General features: G+C 40.3%; 3 protein-coding genes across 7 annotated transcripts in view; all 3 read left to right on the top strand.

The window, feature by feature from the left end:
* ulk1b (unc-51 like autophagy activating kinase 1) overlaps nt 1-3,647 on the top strand; it is a 29,673-nt gene extending 26,026 nt beyond the window's left edge. For 2 of the 4 annotated variants that reach the window (XM_040053280.1, XM_040053278.1), the window contains exons 25-27: nt 17-174; nt 532-667; nt 905-3,647. In XM_040053280.1, the coding sequence (XP_039909214.1) occupies nt 17-174; nt 532-667; nt 905-960 (350 nt within the window). In that variant the 3' untranslated portion in view covers nt 961-3,647. Of the gene's footprint in view, nt 1-16; nt 175-531; nt 881-904 lie in introns of those variants that run through there. The other 2 variants (XM_040053277.1, XM_040053276.1) reach the window with 1 other exon arrangement.
* A 1,549-nt stretch (nt 3,648-5,196) lies between these two features.
* si:ch211-222n4.2 (uncharacterized protein LOC101885505 homolog) lies at nt 5,197-8,568 on the top strand. Of its 2 annotated transcripts, none has more exons than XM_040053283.1 (7): nt 5,197-5,672; nt 6,326-6,373; nt 6,477-6,591; nt 7,395-7,590; nt 7,693-7,793; nt 7,890-7,949; nt 8,157-8,568. In XM_040053283.1, exons 1-7 carry the CDS (start codon nt 5,381-5,383, stop codon nt 8,281-8,283), a joined length of 939 nt encoding a protein of 312 aa, XP_039909217.1. In that variant the 5' UTR covers nt 5,197-5,380; the 3' UTR covers nt 8,284-8,568. The 2 variants fall into 2 exon arrangements, with proteins under 2 accessions (XP_039909217.1, XP_039909216.1); XM_040053282.1 differs by having other exon boundaries at nt 5,199-5,672; nt 7,392-7,590.
* A 5,611-nt stretch (nt 8,569-14,179) lies between these two features.
* Nucleotides 14,180-22,943, top strand: crkl (v-crk avian sarcoma virus CT10 oncogene homolog-like). Its single transcript, XM_040053284.1, has 3 exons — nt 14,180-14,490; nt 14,950-15,421; nt 20,546-22,943. The coding sequence occupies exons 1-3, from the start codon at nt 14,180-14,182 to the stop codon at nt 20,678-20,680; spliced, it is 918 nt and encodes a 305-aa protein (XP_039909218.1). The 3' UTR covers nt 20,681-22,943.
* Nucleotides 22,944-23,643: the final 700 nt, after the last annotated feature.

Below are 23,643 nucleotides of genomic sequence, written 5' to 3'. Positions count from 1 at the left end.
TTCTCTCCATATACAGTTGTGAGAAAACTAAATGAGCTGTACAAGTCCAGTGTGGCATCCTGCCGCTCACTCAACAGCCGTCTGGAGCATTTCTTTACCCGGAAGCATCGCCTAATGGACCAAATCACCTCCATCACAGCGGAACGGCTGCTGTTCAGCCACACTGTGCAGATGGTAAACCGAAAGAAAAGTCGGATAATTGAGAAATAGAGGAGAACATAGGGGGAAATTGACCAAAGCATCTTTAGATATAAAAGTATCTTTATCAAGGTGCTGGTTTGGCTCACCAGGGTTGAGTAGGCAACCCATATGCCGTAATATTATTGTAGAGGCCTGGGTTTGAATCCGGCTTGTCTTGTCTTTCCCCTACTTTCTCTCACAGCTTTCCGGTCAGCTCTTAACAGTTCTGCCACATTAAAAGCTTAACAGCCCCCCCCCCCTTTTGTGTGGTTAGCATTTGACATATTATTTAATATAATATTTTACTCAAAACAAGATCAAACCTTTGACCTGAGAACTCTGTCCTCTCAGGTTCAGGCTGCTGCACTAGATGAGATGTTCCACCAGGGGGAAGCATCGGTCCTGCGCTACCACAAAGCTCTCTTACTGATGGAGGGCCTGTCTCTGCTGCTCACTGGACAGGATGACATCATCAGTGTTAGCAAATGTAAGTATCACCGTATCACAGTAACAGAAAATGTCTCCACTCAGCATCAGCAGCTAAGAACCACCATTTAATTCAGGAATGTTCCTCGAGCTAACACTCTCATTGGTGGGAATCTGTGCAGATAAATTCAAAGTGTTTCATCGGTCCTGTGGTAATAAAGTTAAGTATGATAGGCTGCTTTATCGTGACTTGTGCTTTTTTTTTTTTTTTTTCTTTCCCTTTGCTTTGTGTCTGCAGGTAAAGAGTGCATTGAACGGCGCCTCACAGCTTTGCAGGCAGGGCTCTGTATATGATAGCCCTGCACTAGTTTGGGGAATGTGGAAAGTATGACAGTCGTTTGCACCCCGCACATTACTAACCAAATTTCCACACGCCTCTCATGGTTCTCCAAACACGTGTTGGACGTAAAGAGGATTTTGGTTCCGGCTCTGAAAATGCCAAGAAGACTCCCCTCACTTCAAGTATCGCATTCAGGAGCAATTATTTCCAAGTATTCACATTAGCCACATATGGTACTTATCTAAACGCATAGCTTTTGAAGATCAACAGGATATCCTTGCTATGACCTTGCAGTGCGCGACTATAGACAAAATGGTCACACAGGATCACAAACTGGAGGGGAAGTGCTGTGGACATGTGCTGATTTGAAGAAAAAAAAAAAAAAGTTGGATTGTCCGACTATCATCCTCATCAGATCTACATCTGTTTTATACCCCTTGTTTGCTTTCCTGTGTTGTTTGTGTTTTTTTGTTTTTTTTTTTTTTTTTTTAGCTTTTTTTTTTTTTTTTAGCTTTTTTTTTTTCCTCTTTGGGGGATTATGTAATTATTTTCTTGCTGACAGGAAGTGTACAGTATGCGGCATTACTACAACTGGTGACCAGAAGTGCACACGCACTGTTTCAAAACCGTTGCCAAAATAACTTCTTTTTTTTTTTTCTTTTTTTCTTTCAAAGTTGTTTTTTGTGTATGTGTGTTTGCTTTAGATTAACTTTAGGTAACTAAACTGCTATATAGAAGAAGAAAAAACTATCTGACACTTTAATGATTCTATACTTGCTTAATATCAAAGACCATGCCTTTTTGCTTGCACCGTGCGGTGTCGAAGGGATTAATTTGATTAGTTTTCTAAAAGGTGGCTGGTATTAAGGCAGAGAATGGGTCCAGAAAACACTCGTTACCCAGCGCTAAAGCTTGGGTATAGCTTTTAATTCAGAAGGGGCTGAACGTGGTCTCTTAGCATCTTTGATCACAATCATGTTAAAAATGCTGCAATAACCTGGACTATATTCTTCAGGTATACAGAAGCTTAGGTGCTGCTGGGGCTGGTTATGCCTTCACATGAATTCCACTTTTTTTTCTGTCTTTTAATCTTTTATCTGTCAACTCATTTAGCAAGTATAATCAAATCTGAATGTAGGGGCTGTCTGGAGAGAAACAGCATTAATATTAGACTGAATGTTAGATATTTAACATTTAGGCTGATCTTGGGGCTGAAGTCTGAATGTTTTTGCACTGTTAAAGTACTGTACAGAAAGACCGTGAGTGGAATATGGTAAACGTGTCCAGTTTTTGTAGATACTTTGACTTGTTTATGACAGGAGATCTGCTTATATATGTTTTTAATGCAGTTTTAGTTGTAATACAGTTACTGTCAAAATGTAATGTTAGATGTGGGAGTGTTGACAAAGAGATGATATAAGCTATGAGAGAGTTCTATTAGAAGAAAATGGAAAAGAGATTTCTTTACACTGAAAACAAAAAAAAAAATGCATTGTGTTTGTGCTTTATTTTATTGTAGTGGGTAATGTTTTTTTACCTTTTGTTTGACTTCTGAAAAGTGACATGTTGAAGTGCTGAGATTTGTGTGGGGGTTTTTTTGTTTGTTTTTTTACATTGACCTTTTTGACATTCATCCCAACAACCTAAAATGCGGGCCAGCTGAAAAATCTCCTTCAGCTGCTTTAAAAAAAAAAAAAAGTTTTTAAAGAAGAGTTTGTTTGCATGCTTTGGTTTTGTGAAGCAGTGCTGTTTGTGGTGCAGCAGATGAAGCTGTGACAGCTCCGTAACATGGGAAATATTTAAATTTTGACTCCAACTGAATGCGTGGATGTGGTTAGCTAAAAGTAAAATACCACTTTGAGGAATAAAACGTGGCACATCTAGGACCTGTAGTACTTTCTTTCCCCTAACGTGTAATTTCTCGAGCTTTTACAAGTTAATGAAGGTGGGGTTGTGTGGTTACGTCTGAAGACCGTTTACAGTGACGCCTGTCAGCAGAAAAGAATGGAGGAGAGATTCATCAACATATCCTTTGTGTGCATTTTCTTTGTTGCCCTTTGTCAAGTTTCTGTGAAATGCAGATTTTGCTCTACATGTATGCAGATGTTTAAGTGTACATTCCACAAATCAAATCATCTACGGGCTCCCTGTCTCTGCACTTGCTGCTCTGTTCAGATCCCTCGTAATTTAAAAACAAAAACAAAACCTCAAGCATGTGTCACTTTTTACTGTCCCATACAATCATAAAGATGTTTGTCTCCAGTAGGACTCAAAAGCACCATGAAGACGACGGGTGCAAAACTCGAGATGCCTAAGAGAGTGCAAGTGAAGAGTAATTTTTACTTTGGTGCACTCAATCAGGAAACCTGTCACCTATTTGGTTAATTTGTTTTGTATGTTTGCTAAACAACGTACCCAAATGATTTCTTTTTACACTTTTACGTTACTAATTCTGTAAAACTTGTAAATATTGTAATTTAAGTTATTGTTGTTGGCATGGAGAGAACAGCACCATACCACCTATACATTCCCAAAGACAAGGCCTTCAGCTCAGTCATCCACATTGTCTGTTTAATGTTGCAAAAGCATTTAAATGTTGTCATATCCATAACAGACACTAGCTCAGTGTCCCTGTGTGTGTGATGTAATATTTACTGTTTGGAAGCTACATCATGAATAAAGTGAAAGGAACGATCATTAACTGTTGTGGTGACTTGTTTTACTTGAACTGAAGCTTTACATTTGTATTCTTCAACTAAATCGATTCGGGTTTAAAAACTTGGCATTCTTTACTTGCTTTTCAAGACTACTTTTATTAGAAGGCCCCCTGTGTTTAAGAGGCTGGCAGTGCAAGAGGGACTCTGTGGCTTTTGACCTATTTCTCAGTAAGTGCCCCCCAGTAGCATCTTATGCAACCCGTAAACATGAAAGGAAACAAAAAAAAATTTTTTGTTTCATTTTGCTAGAATTTACCAGCACGGAATAAAACCATGGGAACATCTCAGTTTTATTTCAATGCTTCCCTTGTAGTGATAACAGCAGAGTTAACCACCTTCACAGTGACAGCTACTGCAGCTTTACGGAAATGAAAACAGCCACCTCACTAATGGTTGAGTCTATAAACCACAAACACAGTGACATAAACCATCATAAACCACGATCCTCTTAACAGAAACTGGTGCTACCAGAAATGCATGATGGCACCTTTTTCCTTTGCAGCTTTCAGTCATGTGTGAGTGCTCTCAGTTAAAATAAAAATTAAAAAAAAAAAAAGCTTGAGAACCACCTTTGTGAAAATTTAACCCACCTTTAAGGACATTTATCAGGAAGAAAAACATGGGTAGGTTCTTCTAAACAGACCTAACCCAAAGTTAGTATCTGGTTTAATAGTCGCCTAAAACATGATGCTCTACACATCATGAATTTGGGGTTGATGATACCCCGGATACCTATCACTCCTTCTTCTCCTTGGAACTAAATACATGTGATTTTTCATCTTTAGCTCAGAATCATACACACGCTTAAAACTTGCAAACTGTCTACAGGTGGTTCAATTATAAAATAAATAATTTTATCTTGAACTCAATCAGGCTTTCAAAAACTGGGGGCGGTTATGAGAAGGTGACAACCACCTTCAAAAAAAATTACCATTTGTTTATTAATAGTTGAACAAAGTTTCAATGCAACTCAGTTATATTTATAAATAAAAAATAGCAAACAATACAGTGAGTTTTGACATATGTAAATATACAATATAAAATGGTAAGGCAAAGAAAATCGGCAAGTACACATGCTAATCACAAAAATATCAGTCTAATCTTTTAGGTAGATTTTTAAGTAAAGACAACCAAACAGCGAATTTTAATTGTTTTTAAACTTCCGGTTGGACGTAAGATCTGCCTTGGCCAAGCGTTGTAGCCAAGGAGACGGAGCTTCTATTAAAAAAAAAAACAAAAAAAAAACTTTATTTATAGCAAGGACCGATATTAACATAAACTGCCTAAATACATTTAAAGTACAAGAAAACCGAAAACAAATCATTGGGGGATACATAATAGCAAAACACCTTTTTGCAAGTTAAAGATAATAAATACAGTTTTAAAAACAGTCTTGAATATTATGTAGGACTTCTACATTTAATTTCAGCAAAAACAAATTGAAACTAGTTAAAATACATATTAGAAGAGGAAATAAGATAAAAGAAAGGATGCGCAGCTGGCCTGAAAGATCGACGTCAGGGCTGAAAAAGAAAAAAAAAGGAATCTTGGTTGTCACGGCAACGTTGTGTATGAACGAGTGCGTGCCAAATGAGCGTGAAAATAGTTATAAGTAGGAGTACCTATAGCTAACTTGTCTTCACTGGAAAACAATGGGAAGGGTGAAACAGCGAGCTATTTCAGTCAAAGGAGGCCTGAAGTACTAAAGCCGAGAGCGATGTCAAGTCATAACCTGCCACCGGTGCGCCATTTGCCACACTGGACCAGAGTAGGGCGGCTAGAGAAGCCTTGCTCGCTACGACGCTTACCGGCTAACCCTGAACAGCGGCTCCCGCTACCTGTTATCAAGCCAGCGGGCAGAGCAGCGGCAGAGACGTCCTGTCAGAGCGGCAGCACGGACCTCCGGGTTGCTTCACTGCAAAGAAACGTCCAGTTCCTACAAGAACAGCACAAGGAAACGCTGAAGAAGCTCCACGCAGAGATAGAGAACCTCAGACGGGAGAATAAAGGTGAAGAAACAGTGCATTCATAACTCTTGTATGTGTAAGTTAATTATTTGTAAAAGCATAGAAGTCAGTGACAGCAGTCCTGCCATAGGTCTTTTTAAAAGCAGTAAAAGCAGAATGCTTTGTGGAATGAATGAAGTAAGCAAAAGTAAGTTTTCACATGCCTTTAATTAATGCTCTAATTTGGCCTTTCTGAGATTTTTTAATAGTGGATAGTTAGACAGATAGAGCACTCAATTATTCCCTGTGGGGAATTTTGAAGGGTTGTGGCATTCAAGAAACCACCCTATTTCATGGCTCACAAAGTCAAATAATTATCTAAAGAATTCACAGAGGTGACGTCTGTGACTCCTGTCTCCTGATAAGGTGCGGCAAGACAAGGTCAGGCTAGGTATGGTGGAAGCATGGCAACTCCAGGGTTTAGTTTTAATGATTTCTCAGTGGGAGGTGGGCAGATATCCGGTGTCACTTTGCAGAGCGAGCCGCATGCTGTTCCATATAACAACATGTCACCACCCACCAGGAGACTCCCCAGTCATCCGTCATTGCATCCTTGCTGCAGCGAGGCCTGTTTTGACACATGGGTTGCTTACTGGTTGTTTAAGCCCACCTGCAGTGTACAGTACATTAAAGTTCTGTTGTTATGGATGTTGCAGAGTTGAAGTATAAGCTGATAATGGAGCCTCCTAAGTCAAGTAGAAAAGGTAACATGTTTATTAAGCACATGTAATGACTTATTAGGTTTTCATTTAGGTGAATTTCAATGTGCCACCTAAACTTAATGTCTGATCCTTCTTCTTCTACGAGTTGCACACAGTCGACAAAACTGTAGACCACCCACTCAGGGCAGTCAAGCCCATACTGGACTGTACGTGGAGGAGCCACTGCAGGACACGAGACTCTTGCAGGACCAGGCTCTCGGGTGAGTGGTGGGCCTTTTTCAGCTACTTATCTAGCTCAGTATTTACAAAGTGTGGTTATATTTCATAAATGATCTTAGCTTCCCCCCCCCCCCCCCTTTTTTTTTTCTTCAAAGCTATGCACACAAGAACTGATGGATAAATTAGATTCAGATGCAGTAATATGGATATGATGGCACAACAGCCATTCATTAATAACTTACTAAGCAGATACTCAGATAAGCTCAGATAACAGCCTACTGTAAGGCAACCATCAAAAGCAGGAGAACACTAATTCAAGCTCTGTGTTTTAATCACTTTACAGAAAAACAAGATGTCAGCTGTCTCATATTAGGTAGTGATGTAGGTACACAAGTATTATGGTGCATGTTAAATTAACACTATAAAACAGCATGAGGATATGAACGTGAAGCATGTAAAGAAGCAAAAGCCAGTATGTAATTAGTTATTTGTTGGTCTAGTCTGCAGTCTGAGCCCTTTGATTTCTGGAATATGTGCCTTTTTACATGTCTATAAACTTCTTGACCTGTTAGTACCAGGTTGGCTTTTGATCTGGTGACTGTGGAGGCCATTTGAGTACAGGAATCCACTGTCAGGTTCAAGAAAGCAGTTTCAAATGATCTGAGCTTTGAGACATCATGAATTATCCTGCTGGAAGCAAAGTGGGCCAGTGAATTGAACCTAGTCCCCTGTCTGTGAGGGGGGTGGGGGTGGGGGGGAGTTAACAACCAGGTATTCTCAACCTAAACTGCTTATACATGTTATACATCGCCCTCAATGACATTATCTCATTGACTTGCAGTAGCATTGGAGCAAGCACTGAAATTCTGGATTCAGCCAGGCAGGACCATGGCACGGAGGCCAATGGGCGCCTCATCACTTCACTGCAGCCTCTCCGAATTCACAGCAGTTCCTCCCAGCCCCCACGGGCCCCCACACTACAGGAGTGTGAGATCATCATCCGACAGCTATATAATGCTAACAGCTTACATTCTCAGGAGGTAAGTGCCTGAAGGGCAACGCTTAGCTATTCAGTGTTTTAGTAGCTCTGTTTGTTGTGGCTTTTAAAATAGTTACTTAAAGTACAACCCTGTGTCATCTAGATCGTGCGTGTGAAAGCACTGCTCAGAGACATCGTTTCAAACAAGAAAATCACCCCAGAAAACTACATCGTGGCTAAGGCCTACCTTTCAGATGGAACTCGGTGAAGTGGCATTATCATTTTTATCATCGGCGACATACAAAAGCCTTCAAAGCAGCAAAATTATGATAACAGTTTCTATTTTTCTTTGTGTTTCAGCGGGTCTTTAGAAGAAAACAAATTACCAAAACTTGGCCTTCAGTCATTCCCAGAAAAACAGTATGTAATTTTGTCTGATTTTGTATTCTGTCACAGTGCACAAAACAGATTCCTCAAAGCCCTGTTGTGCTAATTTTCACAAAACTTGGTTGCATAATAGCCCAGAGCTGCCTTTTGCAACAGAGATCGAGGTTTCTGAGTTAAAAAGAAAAAAAAAAAGCCAAGCATGTTAGTCACCCCGAGTTAAATCCACATATCCTTTCCCAGGTGTGGAACATCTCATTCTGGGGTTGTCTTCCCTGCCCTCAAACAGAGCCTTGGCTACAACATTGCAGATAGACAGAAGAGGTCCCGTGCTGTGCAGAGAGACCGTTTGAGAAGGGCTGTTCAGTGACAGGAACACAAATACCAGAGCATATTTCTGTGGTATATAATGAAATAAAGCATTTCTGATTGATGATGTTTTATGATGTCATAAAGTTGAGCAGGATAGAGTGGTCGCAGCAGGAATCGCACAACACTTAGTCAATGACGGCCCAGTTGGATTACCTCTTCCAGTAAGCCTTGCCAGTGTGAAGCAGCATGCCGTACGGAAGCGCCTCCCTTAAGTGGAATGCAACCATCATTAACACACCTGTGTGCTTCCTGTCATGGCATGTCAAAATGTCTGCTGCTCGGGGGAAAAAAACCCTATACAGACACGTCACGTTTATTGACAATTATTGCTCATAATGATGTGTAAGATGGACAGATAACACAAATAATGCTCTATAAGGCCTGGATTTTTTTTAGTTTTTCTACATAGCAGAAGGACTGATTTCAGCTTTTCACTGGGAATATTTTTTTTTCAACCATTGAGTTTCAGGACATTTGTGGCTTGTTGTCACTTCACAAAAAAGCAAGCATAAAAGCACACTTTGTTTTTCATAAAGCCACTTTTTTTTGTCATTCAGTGTGCTAAGGAGCAGTTTAATGATTTTTACTGGCTAAGCATTAGTATTTAATCATTTACAATTTGAGTTTAAGCATAAGGATGAAAGGGTATAAATGTCCTCTGCACAAGACAGTGCTGTTCTTTTAAATTTTTCCCTTTGCGCCTGACTCTTCGGGATACTGTTCCTTTTAGTGGACCAATCGTGTGGAGAGTTATTTGCATGCTGAGTGTCGTATTTGAGATATAATGACACAAAATAGGCAACAGGTGATCCTGCCTTAAATAAATGTCCTATTGTTATGTTAGCACTGGTTTCTAAGGTCATACACCACTGCAAACACTGGATTTGTCAGTTTAAGAGAAGTGAAATGTCACTTAGGTTTTGATCGCTGAAGATTTGCCAAAGTGCGCAGTTTACGGCTATAATTAGATATATTAAGAAATGTATTTAAAGCTTTGATTTCTTTGTTTATGTGGAGCATTACTTGTGTTTAATTAAGCCCAACTGCGGTCCTCTTTACATGGTTTATGAGTCATTTTCTGCTTCACAGGCTGCGATCCCTTTATTCCTTCTCTCTAGAAGAACCCTCACAGGCTCCTTTAGTTGCTGATTCATGCGTAACATCTATATTGGACATGTATTTATAGTATAAACACTGCATAAAGTTGAAACAGAATAAAATAAACAAGCCGTGGTGTGCCTTTTTATTGAACCTGCTTGTCATATGAACGCTGCACTGAAAACAAGGAAGTTAAAATAACCAAAAGGAGAATTGGTCACTCGACAGGCCTGGCTACAGCAACGTTGTCAGTTCTGCTAAATTAGGCCATGGTCTTGTATTAACTCTTCACTAACTGAATGAAAAAATAATTAGTGAGAACAAAAAAGTTTAGAAAGTTAAGGTAAGACTATGAGCATGCAGTTGTCACAGGTAATGCTATGTGATATTGTAAGAAACAAGAGAAAAGTGTGGTTTCTTAAAGTTTTAGAAATGCTATGAGGAAGTGGCTTGTTTAAAAACATGTGAACCAAAGCAACAACAAACTGAAACATGAGGAAGTAATGAAGTGGGTGAAAATTCTTTGTCTGAAGCCTTTATTGTGAACCTGGTGTACCTGTAGAAATCTAGAAGTATTTAAAGATATCTATGGATATCTATCTATCTGTCCATTTAGTAGCATGTAAACAGGTTTCCCTTTACACCTTTACAGAAACCTGACCGGATATTCTAGGAAACCAGGCTGAGAGGTGAAAGGTGACTCATGCCATGGAGGCTGTAACAGTGAGTCGCTCATCTATATAAACCCTTACACTAGTCTAAAAATGCACTGACACTTTAACAGCAGCATCTCGTGCCATAATTACCAGTGTACTGCTTGTCTGTTGTCAGTCTTCACATCAAAGCATGCTCAACTTTGAATTGAATGCCGGTGACAACGATCAGGAACGTGATAGGATGTTAAAATAAAATATAGGAGAGGCTAAGTATTTCAGAAGTGAAGGCTGGGAGGGGGTTCGCCACACTTCCAGAGACTGCATGGATAGAGGATACAGAGATTTTATAATATATGGTAAAAACTTAAGAGGATCTTGTTCCTGTATATCTGTATGTGTGACCCTGGGCAGGATTTGTCAAGGTAAACTCTGTGTTTGTGTTCTGGCACATGAGAGCAAGGTTGCAACTGTGTTCAGGAGCTTTAGTATCTATAATTTGTTCGAAATTAAAATAAAATAAAAAGCTTTTTTTAAGCAAGATTTACAGTCTCAGAGAAACTGACCTTTCCAACACAGGTCTAATCCTGCATCATGTAATCATCCTCTTCAAAACTTGATTTAAATTATAATTAACTGCAGTTTGCATCACTACACTGGAATTCCTGTAACTTTCTCACAGGATACATAGTTAGTTACAAGCAGAAGATGATTTGTAAAATGTGTAAGTTTCTTATGAAGTCTTAAGTGTTAGTGGTGTGAATGAATTGGGGGGAAGGGGCATTTATTTGCAGACTAATGACTTACACACAATCTGACTCCCTGAAATTAAACTGTGGCGATGCTCTCTGCAGTGTCTTAGGTTGCGTCTTCTGCAGCCGAAAAATGAGCTGGGTGGAGAGGGGGCCTCTCGGGCCATAATTACTTTTCTTTTTGTTTCGCCTGCGCAAAGAACAAGATCACAGGTTTTGTTCACTAGTTCCTTGTGCAGCAACTCATCAACCACCGATTAGGTCAAGGGTGGTTGTGTCATCTGTGCATTTAATCTTCAGACTGCAGGGCATCGAGACTGAGCTAAAAGAAGCAGCCATTCAAGGTTACTGTGTTGATGTGAGTTTAACAGAGGTCAAACGTTTTATAAGCTATTGCAAAACCAGTTACAGATGGGTTTTTGGGTTGAAGAACCAGCTTTTCTAGGCTTTTCTGCATGTGTGCTGACCTGAAGTTATCCATTTTAGTATGGTGGGTTTTTGTAGCAGCTGGTACTTCAAAAGAGCACTTGAAGGACTGTGGAACTGCTGTTAGGTAGTCAAAATGTCACGTTTCATTACGTTTGGACCTGTAGTATCGCTTAACCTTAACCTGCCACACAGACAGACAACAGAATCTATTGATAATGGGATGATGGCAGACATTGCATTTTGCGTACATCCACTAGATGGTGATGTTTGTGAAGAAACCTTCAGTGTGCATCTACATATAAGGTTAGACAGCAGGTCAGATAAAGGTACTGTATGTCTCACCCTGCAAAATTCCACAAAACCCATCACTTAAATGAAAAGTTGCCCTAGTTTTAAATGCATCAAAGCATGAGGTTGAAGCCAATATGGTTCATGCATATAATATAAGCCTTTTTACCCATAATTCGAAGTAAACTAGTCTGTTTTTGTTTCTCTTTCCAATTAGTTGCAGCACTGCATCTTTGTGGAAATGTGGGAGTTGGCAGGCTTAAGCCATTAAGTCTCGGTGGGTGCAAATCTATTAACATTCAGACAGTGTTTCAGTGATGAGAGCTGTTCTGTGCCAGCTGTAGCCTCATGAGGCATGGCCACTGAAAGCTCAGTCACCACAGGGACAGAGCTACTTCTTTACAGATCCTGCTTTTATCACTGAGCAAAACTTGTTCTGCTTGGCTGAATGGCTTGCCGCACTCTGCTTGTGTTCTCAGATGCATTCTTCCTCTTATATTGCATTCTTCTTCTTCAGAGACACTGCCCCTTGCATTTAAATGCGCGCTCTCTCTGCAGCATATTCTGTTTTGGATTGGGTCATTTTGGGTGAGCTCCAAATCGATTTTTCACAGTTCTTTGCCAGATAATACTTATTATTGAATGAATGAAGGGGAAGTTAAATAACACCAGGAAATGAAAATAGGAAATAAGTACAATTTTATACTGGTGGTATGAATAAGTTGTTGACTGAGCAAATATACTGTACCTATGAGCTGCGGTTATGTGGCTAAAAAAGTATATTAAAAACACACGAGCTGACCACTGACTTAAAGGCACAGAACACAAAAAGATCCGAGACAATCATTAAACACAGTACTAACATAAGAACACGTTGTTCGGCAGACATCTAACTTTTTTTATTCAGAATTATAGCTTATTCTATCTGTGAATCATTTTATAGAGTAATGTTTCTATTTCTAGAAAAAAAGCTCAATCATGATGCTTCTCTTCACACACCTACATAACTACCTGTCAAAAGCACATATATTGGCACTTTCTACTCCACAGTACTTCAAAGCTGCAATAGATCGCAAAAAATATGCTCCAGTGTTGTACGGTAAAAGTAGTAGTTAAATTAGCCTAGATTTAACAGAACCAGCTATGACTGTGAAACACTGCCTACACATATTTCCAATTAAGAATCAACTAATGACAGTGTGGGCATTTAAACTGAAATAACACCTCGCTCTCATACACATTTAGTATGTTACAGCAGCCTTTAACATCAGTGTTGCCTACTTAAGACCTGACTGCTTAGCCTCTGCTGGATTGGTTTAGCATTTATTTGAGGTTTAGCCATACTAAGCTGTGTTATTATATTTTTGAGTCACACGCTGATTCCCTTTGAAGTTTTGAAAAGCAAACATCCAATTAAATGACTACGTCAAAGCAGGAACACTGAGTAAAAAACACACTTGTATCTCGACCTGCTCCACATTGCTATTTGCACTATATTCCCGAGACGATGTAACAGCAGAAGAATCTATCAGCAGAGTGCTTCACTGAGAAATGACTGACACCTACTCTCGCGGAGCTAGGGGCTGTCCGTGGCTTCGCCAACCGCCCACCTCCTTCCTTCACTCCCCCCCTCCCCTCTCTCTCGCTCCTGCCGTCAGTGACGCGCTGATAGAAAGCGGGACCTGCCCTCCGGTCGCCATTTTTCGACCTCAGTACTTCTGGTAGCCTGTGCTAGTGGGGACGAGCGGAAATAAGGGAAAGTATAAAATAAAGCAATCGTTAAGCCGAGATCCATCGTGAGCGGTCGGGGATGCACGCGACAGCTCCCGTAAACGGTCGTGGCTCCTGAGATGCACGCGCAAGAGACGAGCCGCTGCCCTGAAATCATTTTTTTGTGTGAAGACGTGTTGCGAGCCGCCATTTTTCTGCTGTGTTGCTTCAAAAGTCTGCTCCGACTCGAGAAAGGGGATTCGAAAACGCGTTTCCATGAAGTGTGTATCGCCGTGAGCTCCGCGGGATTTCGGCTGATAGTTTCGTGACCTGCCGTGGACCTTTGTGCACAGATGAGGGATTATCAGATGTAAGAAAAAGGAAGAAGAAGGGGGGGAAAGTGAGGCCACATTTTCCGCTCTTAGAACTGACACTGACTGGAGGAGATACATTTATTAGAAGAGAAGATTTGGTGTTTTCTCGGAAGGCGGAACGAAAAGGGGAAGCTTCATTGATCGTTTGTTGCTCTGGCCCTCCGTCAATGGTAGCCTGTCGTAAGTTTGCTCGTTTTTCTTCTGTTATTTGGCCCCCTTTTAACAACTGCTCGGCCGCAGCCTGGACTGCTGAACACAGGGACAACAGTATGCTCCAGAGTTGGATCAAGTCACTGGCAGCCTGCATCTGAAAGGAGAAAAAAAGAAAACAAAAACGCCAAGTTGTTTTTGTTTTTCTTAAACAGATTTTTCGGTGCCTGAGGCGTTTTGTGAAGAAATCACTCGGAAACTCCTTCCAGAGCGACGAGTGCCCTGCCCTGAGTCTTCCAAATCCTACAGTTTGCTGTGATTGGCCAATTGGAACCACGCATACAGCTTTTAACTTATTGCCTAGCCAATCCTGTAGTATTTTCCTTTCTATTATTATTAATATTAATTTGTAAGCCACATTAACTTATTTTTGAACAGAAATGTCAACTGCTCGATTTGATTCCTCTGATCGGTCCGCCTGGTATTTTGGACCCGTGTCACGACAGGAGGCACAGAATAGGTTACAAGGACAGAGACATGGCATGTTTCTTGTTCGAGACTCGTCGACCTGCCCCGGCGACTACGTACTGTCGGTGTCGGAAAACTCCAAAGTGTCTCACTATATCATCAACTCTTTGCCCAGCAAGAGGTTCAAAATAGGGGATCAAGAGTTCGACCACCTCCCAGCTCTCCTGGAGTTCTACAAAATCCATTACTTGGACACGACCACGCTGATAGAGCCAGCCCCCAGGTAGGGAGGTCACCCACCACGCCTCCTCCAACTTTACCATACTATATATATATATATATATATATATATATATATATATATATATATATATATATATATATATATATATATATATATATATATTTTTTAATCCGAACTAACCCAGTTTCACTTGGTTATGTCAATAAATCAGCACTATTACCACACATCTAATTTGCTTGCTTGTTTGTTTGGTTTTTTTTTTTTTCTTTTAAGTGTTGGTACCACTGGAAAAATAAACCTCACTGAGGATTTGTGTGGTTTTACAACCAAACCTGATACCACATTTTGGTAATTGAGGAGTTAGGTAATCGTGTTTGTAAAGGATTTTATTCAACAAATAATGCAGTTTTGTTGTATTCTAGGCTTCACAGTGATAACTTTTAAGGATAACAAATTAACATTTACTTAATTTCCTCATTATTTTTCGTTTTTGCTAAGGTATTCAAGTACGCCGAGTCCTCCTGTCCAGCCCATGGTTGGAGCAGAGGAGAATCTGGAGTATGTGCGGACTCTGTACGACTTCACCGGCAGCGATGCTGAGGACCTTCCCTTCAAGAAGGGGGAGATCCTTATCATCCTGGAAAGACCGGAGGAGCAGTGGTGGAGCGCCAAGAATAAAGATGGACGTGTTGGGATGATCCCTGTGCCCTACGTAGAGAAAGTGGTACGACCTTCACCCCACCCTGGCCAACCTTCTCATGGATCGCGAAACTCCAACAGCTATGGGATCCCTGAGCCCTCCAATGCTCTTGCTCATGCCTATGCCCAACCCCAGACGCCTTCTCCAATGCCCAACGCACCTGGAGCAGTTATCGCTCCGCTACCGTCCATGCAGAACGGCCCTGTCATGGCGAAAGCCATCCAGAAACGAGTGCCCTGTGCCTACGACAAGACTGCTCTTGCTCTAGAGGTATTGTATTTATTTGATCTTACCTGTTTTATTTCTTTGTTTTTGTTTTTTGTGTTTTTTCTAGGCGATCAATGTGATTTCATCATGTTTTAATGCACTGCTCATTTTTATAAAGGATGGATATTGTAATTAAATCATTAGCTTTTCTAAAATCTGTTTAGCTGGACCTTTGATCTGTAACGCAACATCATGCAGTAAATTAATATGCCAGGTAAGGGCCTGGAGTACAACACGCTATAAGCTTCTTTGCCTAAAGCAGCAGTATCCCATCTTCAGTCATTTCTTAATTATTTTTCCATTTGTGCCCAAATAAATCAAAAATGTCTGTGTGCAGCTTAGACTTTTCTACATAAATTAGAGTTTATCACCTCAGTCAAGTTAAAACACTGAAAAAACTTGTGTAGAAGTCACAGAAGCTAAGAGGTTTTATAGAAGACTTTGTTTTTACATTTTCACAACCTGACATCTCTCTAGGAGCTGTCAGGTTACTTAAACATAGACAACAATCGCCAATCTCAAGAGTTAACTCTTATAAAAATTAGGTTGTGTGACCAAAGCTTGGAGAGGCTTCTGTGTAAAACTATCACTTCTTTTTATACTAAAATTGCAAAATTAAGTAGTAGAGGGACCTGGGGAAACACCAGTGCCGCCTTCAGTTACCGCAGTAGTTTTGCTGGTTCAATGTGAGAAAGTGTCTACAGATAAGCTTTGCCTTTTCTCAGTCCTTTTGACATTCTAGCCTCTTGATGTGTGCTCACACTAAAAGACTAATAACCAAACTGTGGTTTTAGCATCTTTGCTGCTTGCTCTTATCAGGCCCTTCCTGTTTGTTTGAATATAAAAAGTTATTATTACACCAGGAGACTATCTGCAAGTTCACAACTAGCTCTGGACACTGGCTGCACAAAGATGCTTTGGTTATGGGGTGCTGCTGTTCAGTCAGAATACATGAACCACATCTATTTTGTAGCCTTGGATAGTTAAAAAAAACAAAACAAGTTTCTGGCTTTGGATTGGACCAAAAGTCATGCAGATATGAGATGGGTGGTTTGAGAGAGCTCAATATGATTCTTGGAACGATGAATAATAAATGCAAAACAAAAGTTTGCAGATGTAAATGGGAGGGTGGGTGGGGAATCTAGTGAAACTCACCACAGCATTGTGGCTTTTGATCACTTGTCTCTGTGACTGAAGCTTACACTCAGTGCTGTCCATCTATCTGCTAACCTGGAAGCAGCTTTGACGAAAGCATTTCTCAGCAGTGTTGCCTTCCTCAGTGGTACGCTGTGGCTAATACAAATCTGCTCTGACTGTGATGGCATGTCGAAACATGCAATGCAATGCTCAATATGTGCCTCAGAAATATAGTGGGCCTCCAAAACACTCAGCTCCAGTAGCAGATTGAGCTGTAGTGTAGTTTGTTTTTTTTTTGGTTTTTTTATCTTTTTATTTTTCACCCCAGGGGAAGGATGAGAATGCAAGCTATCTTAAAATAGTGCCACTTCCATTCACTCCCATCAGTTTGACAGCAGTTATAGGTGTAAAATAGGGCAGTAGATATGGATACAGAGAAGTACTTCCTCCCTGTGACTCTTTCTTGCACATAAATGAGTGTAAATTGAGCATATCTGAATCCTGCTAAAGGTTAAGCAGTTTTGTGTGTGTGGGGGGGGGGGGGTGTTGTTTCGTTGATGTGTTGTTAAGTAATCGACAGCTAATAGCAGTCACCTCAAAAAATGTCCCTAACCTCATTTACACTCAAACTGCGATGCTGGTTGAGTGCATAAACAAGATGCATCAGCTGGCCAGTGTCTCTGCACCCTTCTGGGCCTGTTGTCGCCCATCTTTTATTAGCACCGAAATGAGATTCCAGCTTCCATTTAATAAATGTTCATGTAACTTACTGTAATAGATAGAAGAGAGGAAGAGACGAGGCCAAGGGACGGCTGTAAAGAAAGACGGGTTGCACCCGAATGAGCAGTCAAGAGTGAGCATGTGAGAACTGAAACTTGAGGCGGGACTGTGTTTGCCGCTTACGTTTTCTCTGTGATCATATGGTGTAGCAGTGAAGCAGCAGATGGAGCCATGGTTAGCAAGAGATGAAATATTAAAGTTAAATGTGGCTCTTCTCGGTACATACATGATTCCCAAAAGTACATCTGAGATGATTATTGATGCAACAGTGCATTTGTTGGTGCCGGCATAGATGCTCGTATAATGCTTGCTGGCTCGTGTCATTAGTTAAGTGAAGAGTACATTTTCTCTGTTTCTAAGAGATTCCCCAAGCTGGTCTGATGGACCTTCAGGTGAACAGCTTTAGATGTTTTGTCCGGAATCGGAATTAACTCGTTTAATTTTTATTTATTTATTTTTTTAATAAACCACCAGAGTCTGGCAAAAAGCAAACTTTGGTACATTTTTAATGAAGGCATTAAAAATGTTAACATGTGAGAATAAAAATAAACTTGACCTAACATTTTTATTTTTTTTTAAATGATTATTATTAATCAGGGATTGATTTAAATCCGATTGGCATCCATTTTCATTGTTGCTTCTTTTGTTTCCATTTCATTTATTTATATTTTTGTTGTAAATGTCACAAAACCAAAATTTTCTGTGACACTGTTTTGATTCTTTTTCCCAACTTGTAATCACCGACCTGTGTTCAGGGTGATATGGGTAATGCGTTCCCACGGTTCATCCTGGGTTATGCCATTTCATGTTGTCATCGCAGGTTTTAGAAATTGCCACATCTATTTGCATTGGCGAGCTCCACCTAACTCCAAGTATTAGTTTATTTCAACTGGACATAAGTAACAATAAAGCCACAGGAGGTTTCATTCCCCAACTTTGACGTGGAAGTACTGTTAATACCTGATGTTGCACAGTGCTAAATTGCAATGGTTGGATTGATTTCCACAGAGAAAAAAAAAAAATAATAATGGTAGTTGTTGAAATCTGCATCATAGATAAAGTCTTTGACGTCAGTGCTTCCAGCTTTAGGAACAGAAAGCTCATGGTCAGATGCATGTATCACCACTTTGCCACCAGCGCCAGTCTTCCTCAGAGTAAAGTAATGAAACTGTTCCAGATTCAGTGTTGCTGCATTCGTTACATTGTCCATGCAACAAATGCAGATTTGTTTCTTGGCACAGTCTTCTCTCTAGTGTGGATAGTGATAGCCCTTGTACCTGCTTAAAGATGGGCAGCACTTGAATGGTTCAATAGGTTCACTCTGCAGAGTCCTGATTTGAATTCTCTTAACTGAGCTTCATTTAAGGAATCTGCATATTCAATCTAGGTTCTGTGTGTTTACGGTCCTGTGAAGACTTACAAATGTAGACATCCATAAGGTTCTCTGAATGTATATATGGATACAGCTTTAATTACTGCTGGTTAGTTCTCTGGGATACCTTCGCTACTTATGTCTCTCAAAATGTGAATACTGAGGGGGGGCAGCATTCCTTAATCGAAAACCTCCTCCTGGTTATGCATTTCTTTGTTCATTTGTGTAATCTGCAGCCTTGCTTTTTCTATTTTGCAATTCCCGACAAGTTTGGTTTGCAATTTGACTAAACCCCAAGTCACCATTCGCCTGTCAACAAAGCTTTGCTGTTCACAGCTGTCGGTGTGTGCCCCCTTTCAGCCTCTGATTGATACACAGTATACGATCACAGACTCTGGCTATTAATGTGCGTCATAACTTTTGAATGAACTGACGCAGCTTAAAAAGCTTTATTGACTTTTTCTGCTGTACTTCTACAATTACACAACTCCATAACTTCAAGTCATAAAAGGTGATTCCCACAAGAGTGTTTCCTCTCGGTTGGGTCTGTCTTTATTTTTATTTTATTTATTTTTAAATCTGGAAGCTCTTGGAATTCCAGATTTGTACACAATCTATTTCAATGTATCCACATTTTCTAAGTCTTTGGTTTTTAAATATACTGTGTAGCATGCTGCAAAAAGCTCGGCCTAAATGGATATGATGCTGTAGAAGTTCAAGACAAAGAAGAGCACCCAGAATTTTAAGTATCTACACTTCACCAGTGTTCATTATAGTTGGTTAATTGGAAAAAGGCATCAAAAACTTTCACTTGCTAAAACGGTGTTTCCACGGTTATTTTTGGCTTCGAATTTGCCTCCACTGAATGCACAGAATCTTTAATTTTGTGGCGTGACTATTTTAGATCACGAGGTTCAGGATATAGAAGCTGCGACTGGACATACAGGCAGATAAAATCAAGTTATACCTTCAATATGTTATGTTTTTAGGCTTTTTTCCCCCCCCCCTCTTAGTAGCTTATTGGTAGTTAATTCTCTCTCTCTCTCTTTAATATTCAAAATACTTAAAACATGCATTCTTAAATAACAAGGCTTTTCTGGCTGAAGATTTCTATCTACTTGACATAAGGCAAGATTTAACACCTTAATTTAAACCTTATGAAGTTCTCAACGTACAAACCTGACCTTTTCTGACTTTTTGACAGATCTCACTAATACTTTTTATGACTGTATACATCATATACTTGTCATTTGAGAGTGACATCGTTGTAGTTTCAAAGTCCAGGACGGGATTTGAAGCTTCATTCAAATCGATGCCACACTGGTGTGCCCTCACATCGTATTTTCAGTCGTGGTTTTGATGATGGACTTTTTCCCCCTCCTAATCCTGATAAAGAACATATGGCTTTAACAGATTGGGGTCATGCGCAGTGTCACAAACCATCTGAGCGACAGCTCGGCGCTCTTCTGTCATTTTTTAACCTGCGGTGTAATGTGACAGTGGAGATCTGACAGTCTGGGTTTTATTTTAGAAAGCGTGTATTAATAAATCAGACTGGATGTTCTGTAACCTCAAAGGGTTTATTGTTGTAGTTTGGAACAGGCTTTAAAACAAACATCAGCCACTTGTCATAAGGATTTAGTTTTTTTTAATTGGGCCTATGACTGACTACTGTAAGACACTGATTGTAGTTTTGTTTTACAAGTTTCTGACTAAAATGTTTAAATGGCACAAAACAACTCTCCAATACTGCATCGTGCAGAATGTCTTGTATGTAATTAGGTTAGACTTTGACACCAGTTCTCCTGTAACTCTGCTTTCTTTCCTCCTTTTCTCAGGTTGGTGACATTGTCAAGGTTACGCGGATGAACATCAGCGGTCAGTGGGAGGGAGAGGTGAACGGACGGAGGGGTCTCTTCCCGTTCACCCATGTCAAAATCATAGACCCCCAGAATCCAGAGGAGAGTGACTGACCTAGGCGTTCAGCTGAAGCCTCTCTCCCGTATCGCCGAGTACCCGAATCTGCTGGCTGTCTCCATCTTTTCCTGCCAGTGTCACAGTTATGTGCTTGCCTGCTTGGGGCTGTACCATGATAGCAACCCCCCTCCCCCTTTCCTGTTGTTGTTGCCAGCCATTGCAAGGCTTTCTGACTGTTTACAGCTTTGGACATTAGATCCAAACTAAAACCTGACCCCACTTTCCCAGGTCCCTTTTCCCTTATCTTTGTTCCAGACTGGGTGGCATTTTTGCATTAGTGTTCTTTTCATTTCCAGATCACTGGGCATCAGACTGTGTGTGTGGGTATGTATGTTTTTGTGTATGTGTGTGTCCACAATGGATAGTTAGCATATAACATCACGTCTTTTAAAAAAAAAAAAGGAAAAAAAAGTTTTCTCTTAATATTTGTTATGTTTGACGTCTTTTGGGACTTTCGGAAGTGTTGATGTATGCTTGTTTTGTTGATGTGAGAATATTTGTATGAAATAGGGGAAGAAAGAATTATCCCTATGGACTTGGGAGAGCACTGAGGCAATGAGGAGCTAACCAGCCAGTCATGTTATTTCTCCAAACAATCAAGTCACTGTTGTACCTTAACCATTGCACAAGCACACACTTGTACACATTGGCCATGAGTTATTCAGGTAGACAGATTTTTGTGTGTGTGTGTGTGTGTGTGTGTGTGTGTGTGTGTGTGTGTGTGTTACAGATTAGGAGGAAGTAGAAAGAGATGGGGTGTGTGGAGGATTTGAGTTGGAACATGGCACGGTAGATCTCATTATCCCATCCATTCTACATCCTGACTGGCTGATAGCTTATTTATCTTATGTTACTAAGACATGACACGGCCATGTGACTTCATTATAATTGTTGCTATTTTCTAAATCATTGTCCAATGATTAATTTTATTTTTTTTGTTTGGATTTGTTGACATGGATAGTGGGGTAACCTTGCATCTCCACGTTGGCGCCTCTTTACTTGCTTGGAGATCATTGAAGACTAAGACACATTTTAGATTATATGCATTAGGAGTGCCAAGCTTTGAGCAGGGTTTCTAAAGCCAAATAGCAACAGCCCTGGCGAGCACTTTCCACAAGCATCTGACTACAAGGCTAAACATACTAAAAACATAGTGTCCACACAGTGTGGGCATGAGGACTTGAAGCCTTTCCACTGAGATGAAGAACTCAGTGCCGTAGGTCGGGGAAGGAGGAATGTCTGAGCAAGCCAATGAGATCCCATCAATGCCTTTTCAAAGTAAGACAAGTCTTACTTCTAGCGCATGCAATCCCATCTCTGGCCCTTTAGTTTTTATTGTGATGATACTCCTCTCAATGTAGGATTTTTATTAACTTTTTTCAACCAGCTTTATTCCTTGAGTATTTTCGGTCTGCACACCAATTATTCTTCTCCTTCATGCTGAGTAGTAGAAAGAATCTCATCACACCGTGCCACAGCCGATTCTGTCGAGCCGAGGATTAAACAGATGTGCAAACGGTGCAGAACCCCAGGTCTGTGCTGTAAAAACTGATCAATCCCACCCCTGCCCATCCTACCCCCTCTCTGTCACTTCTTTTAGCGCTTTCTGTTAACAAAAGGAAAAGGAGAAAATCATTGCTCAGCAAACGACTTAGAAATCTTTTAGTTGTATCCCTGTTTTCCTTTTCGGTGAGTTCGTAGTAAGCTATGAAATAAAGTATTTTTGTTAATGAGTGATGTTATTAAAAGTAACCATGGGTGACATTTTAAAAAGGGAAAACAAATAAATGCCTGCTGGTTGCCTCTGTGCATGACCTCTTAGCCAGGGAGATCATATTTTTGTTTTGGTTTTTTTTCCCCCCCCTCGCCAAATGCTGCTTGATGTCATTAAATTCCTCATTAAATAAAAGTTTCTCGTTTAATCCCACCTGCTGTGTACAGACGCACCAGGTTGGGGTTTTCCTTGTCAAGCTTAATGAAATCTTACTAATTAAGCAATACACTCTGATAATTTCCCTTTGCGATGAACTTTGCTTTTCCTCATGCTTCTGAGTTATTTTGTAATGGCATTAACAGTATTACTGTGCTCTCTTCACATATTTTAGGAAAGCTTGTCTTTTACTTAAAAAAAAATTGAAAGATTGTGCCTTTTATTTTCTTATGCCATTTACATGTGTTAATATTTCCCATGGTTAACACCTGTGCTGGTAAAGACCCTTTATGTACATAACAAGTAAATAAAAATGTTTACTTCTTTAAGTTTGCCCTCTGGTTCTCTGTCATCGTGTTAACAGATGGTTGGGTGTGACGCGTGTTGGCTGCGGCTCGACATTAACAGTTGTGTATGTAGAGCGCAGGACAGTTGCTTTTTTTTTTTTTTTTTTTTTTTTTTTTTGACAGTTCCAGTTTCGATTCTCCCCGTGCCCAGGAGAAAGGAAGCAATTAATGAATTTTAATGAAGTGCTAATAAAAGACAGTCAGCTGACCCGCAGATGGGGGAATGGAAAAGTTTTCAAGGGCAATGTTTCTGGTGGTCATGCTCTGTGTTTGTTCCGCACTTTGCAAACCTGGTACTGAGCGGTATAAATCAGCAGGTCCACCAATATTTCTACTTTGTATGTGCTATTATGACTTCTGTAACAAGGTCTCTGCCAACAGTGTTGTGAGAAATGAGTGCCCTGCTGTCTCTGATGACCCTTTCTGCTGCTGGGGGACAGTACTGCTGCTGATGTGCTTGGCTAAATGCACTAAAATGATTCCTGCCACTGACTAGGACAGGTCAATGGGACTTTAATGATGCTAATAACGTAGCTTGAGCCTACAGACGGTTGCTCGTGTTAGTTTTGTTTATGCAAATCATTACTGCTCTTAACATAGTATCAGGTTTATTTATTTATTTTTATCTGGTGAATTATGAACAAAACCCAGACATTTTGGCACGCTAATATTTAATCCATCG

Source organism: Simochromis diagramma, unplaced genomic scaffold (genome assembly GCF_900408965.1).
Source record: "Simochromis diagramma unplaced genomic scaffold, fSimDia1.1 OVJJ01000596.1, whole genome shotgun sequence".
NCBI classification, from domain to species: domain Eukaryota; kingdom Metazoa; phylum Chordata; class Actinopteri; order Cichliformes; family Cichlidae; genus Simochromis; species Simochromis diagramma.
This window is presented reverse-complemented; position numbering and strand designations above follow the sequence as displayed.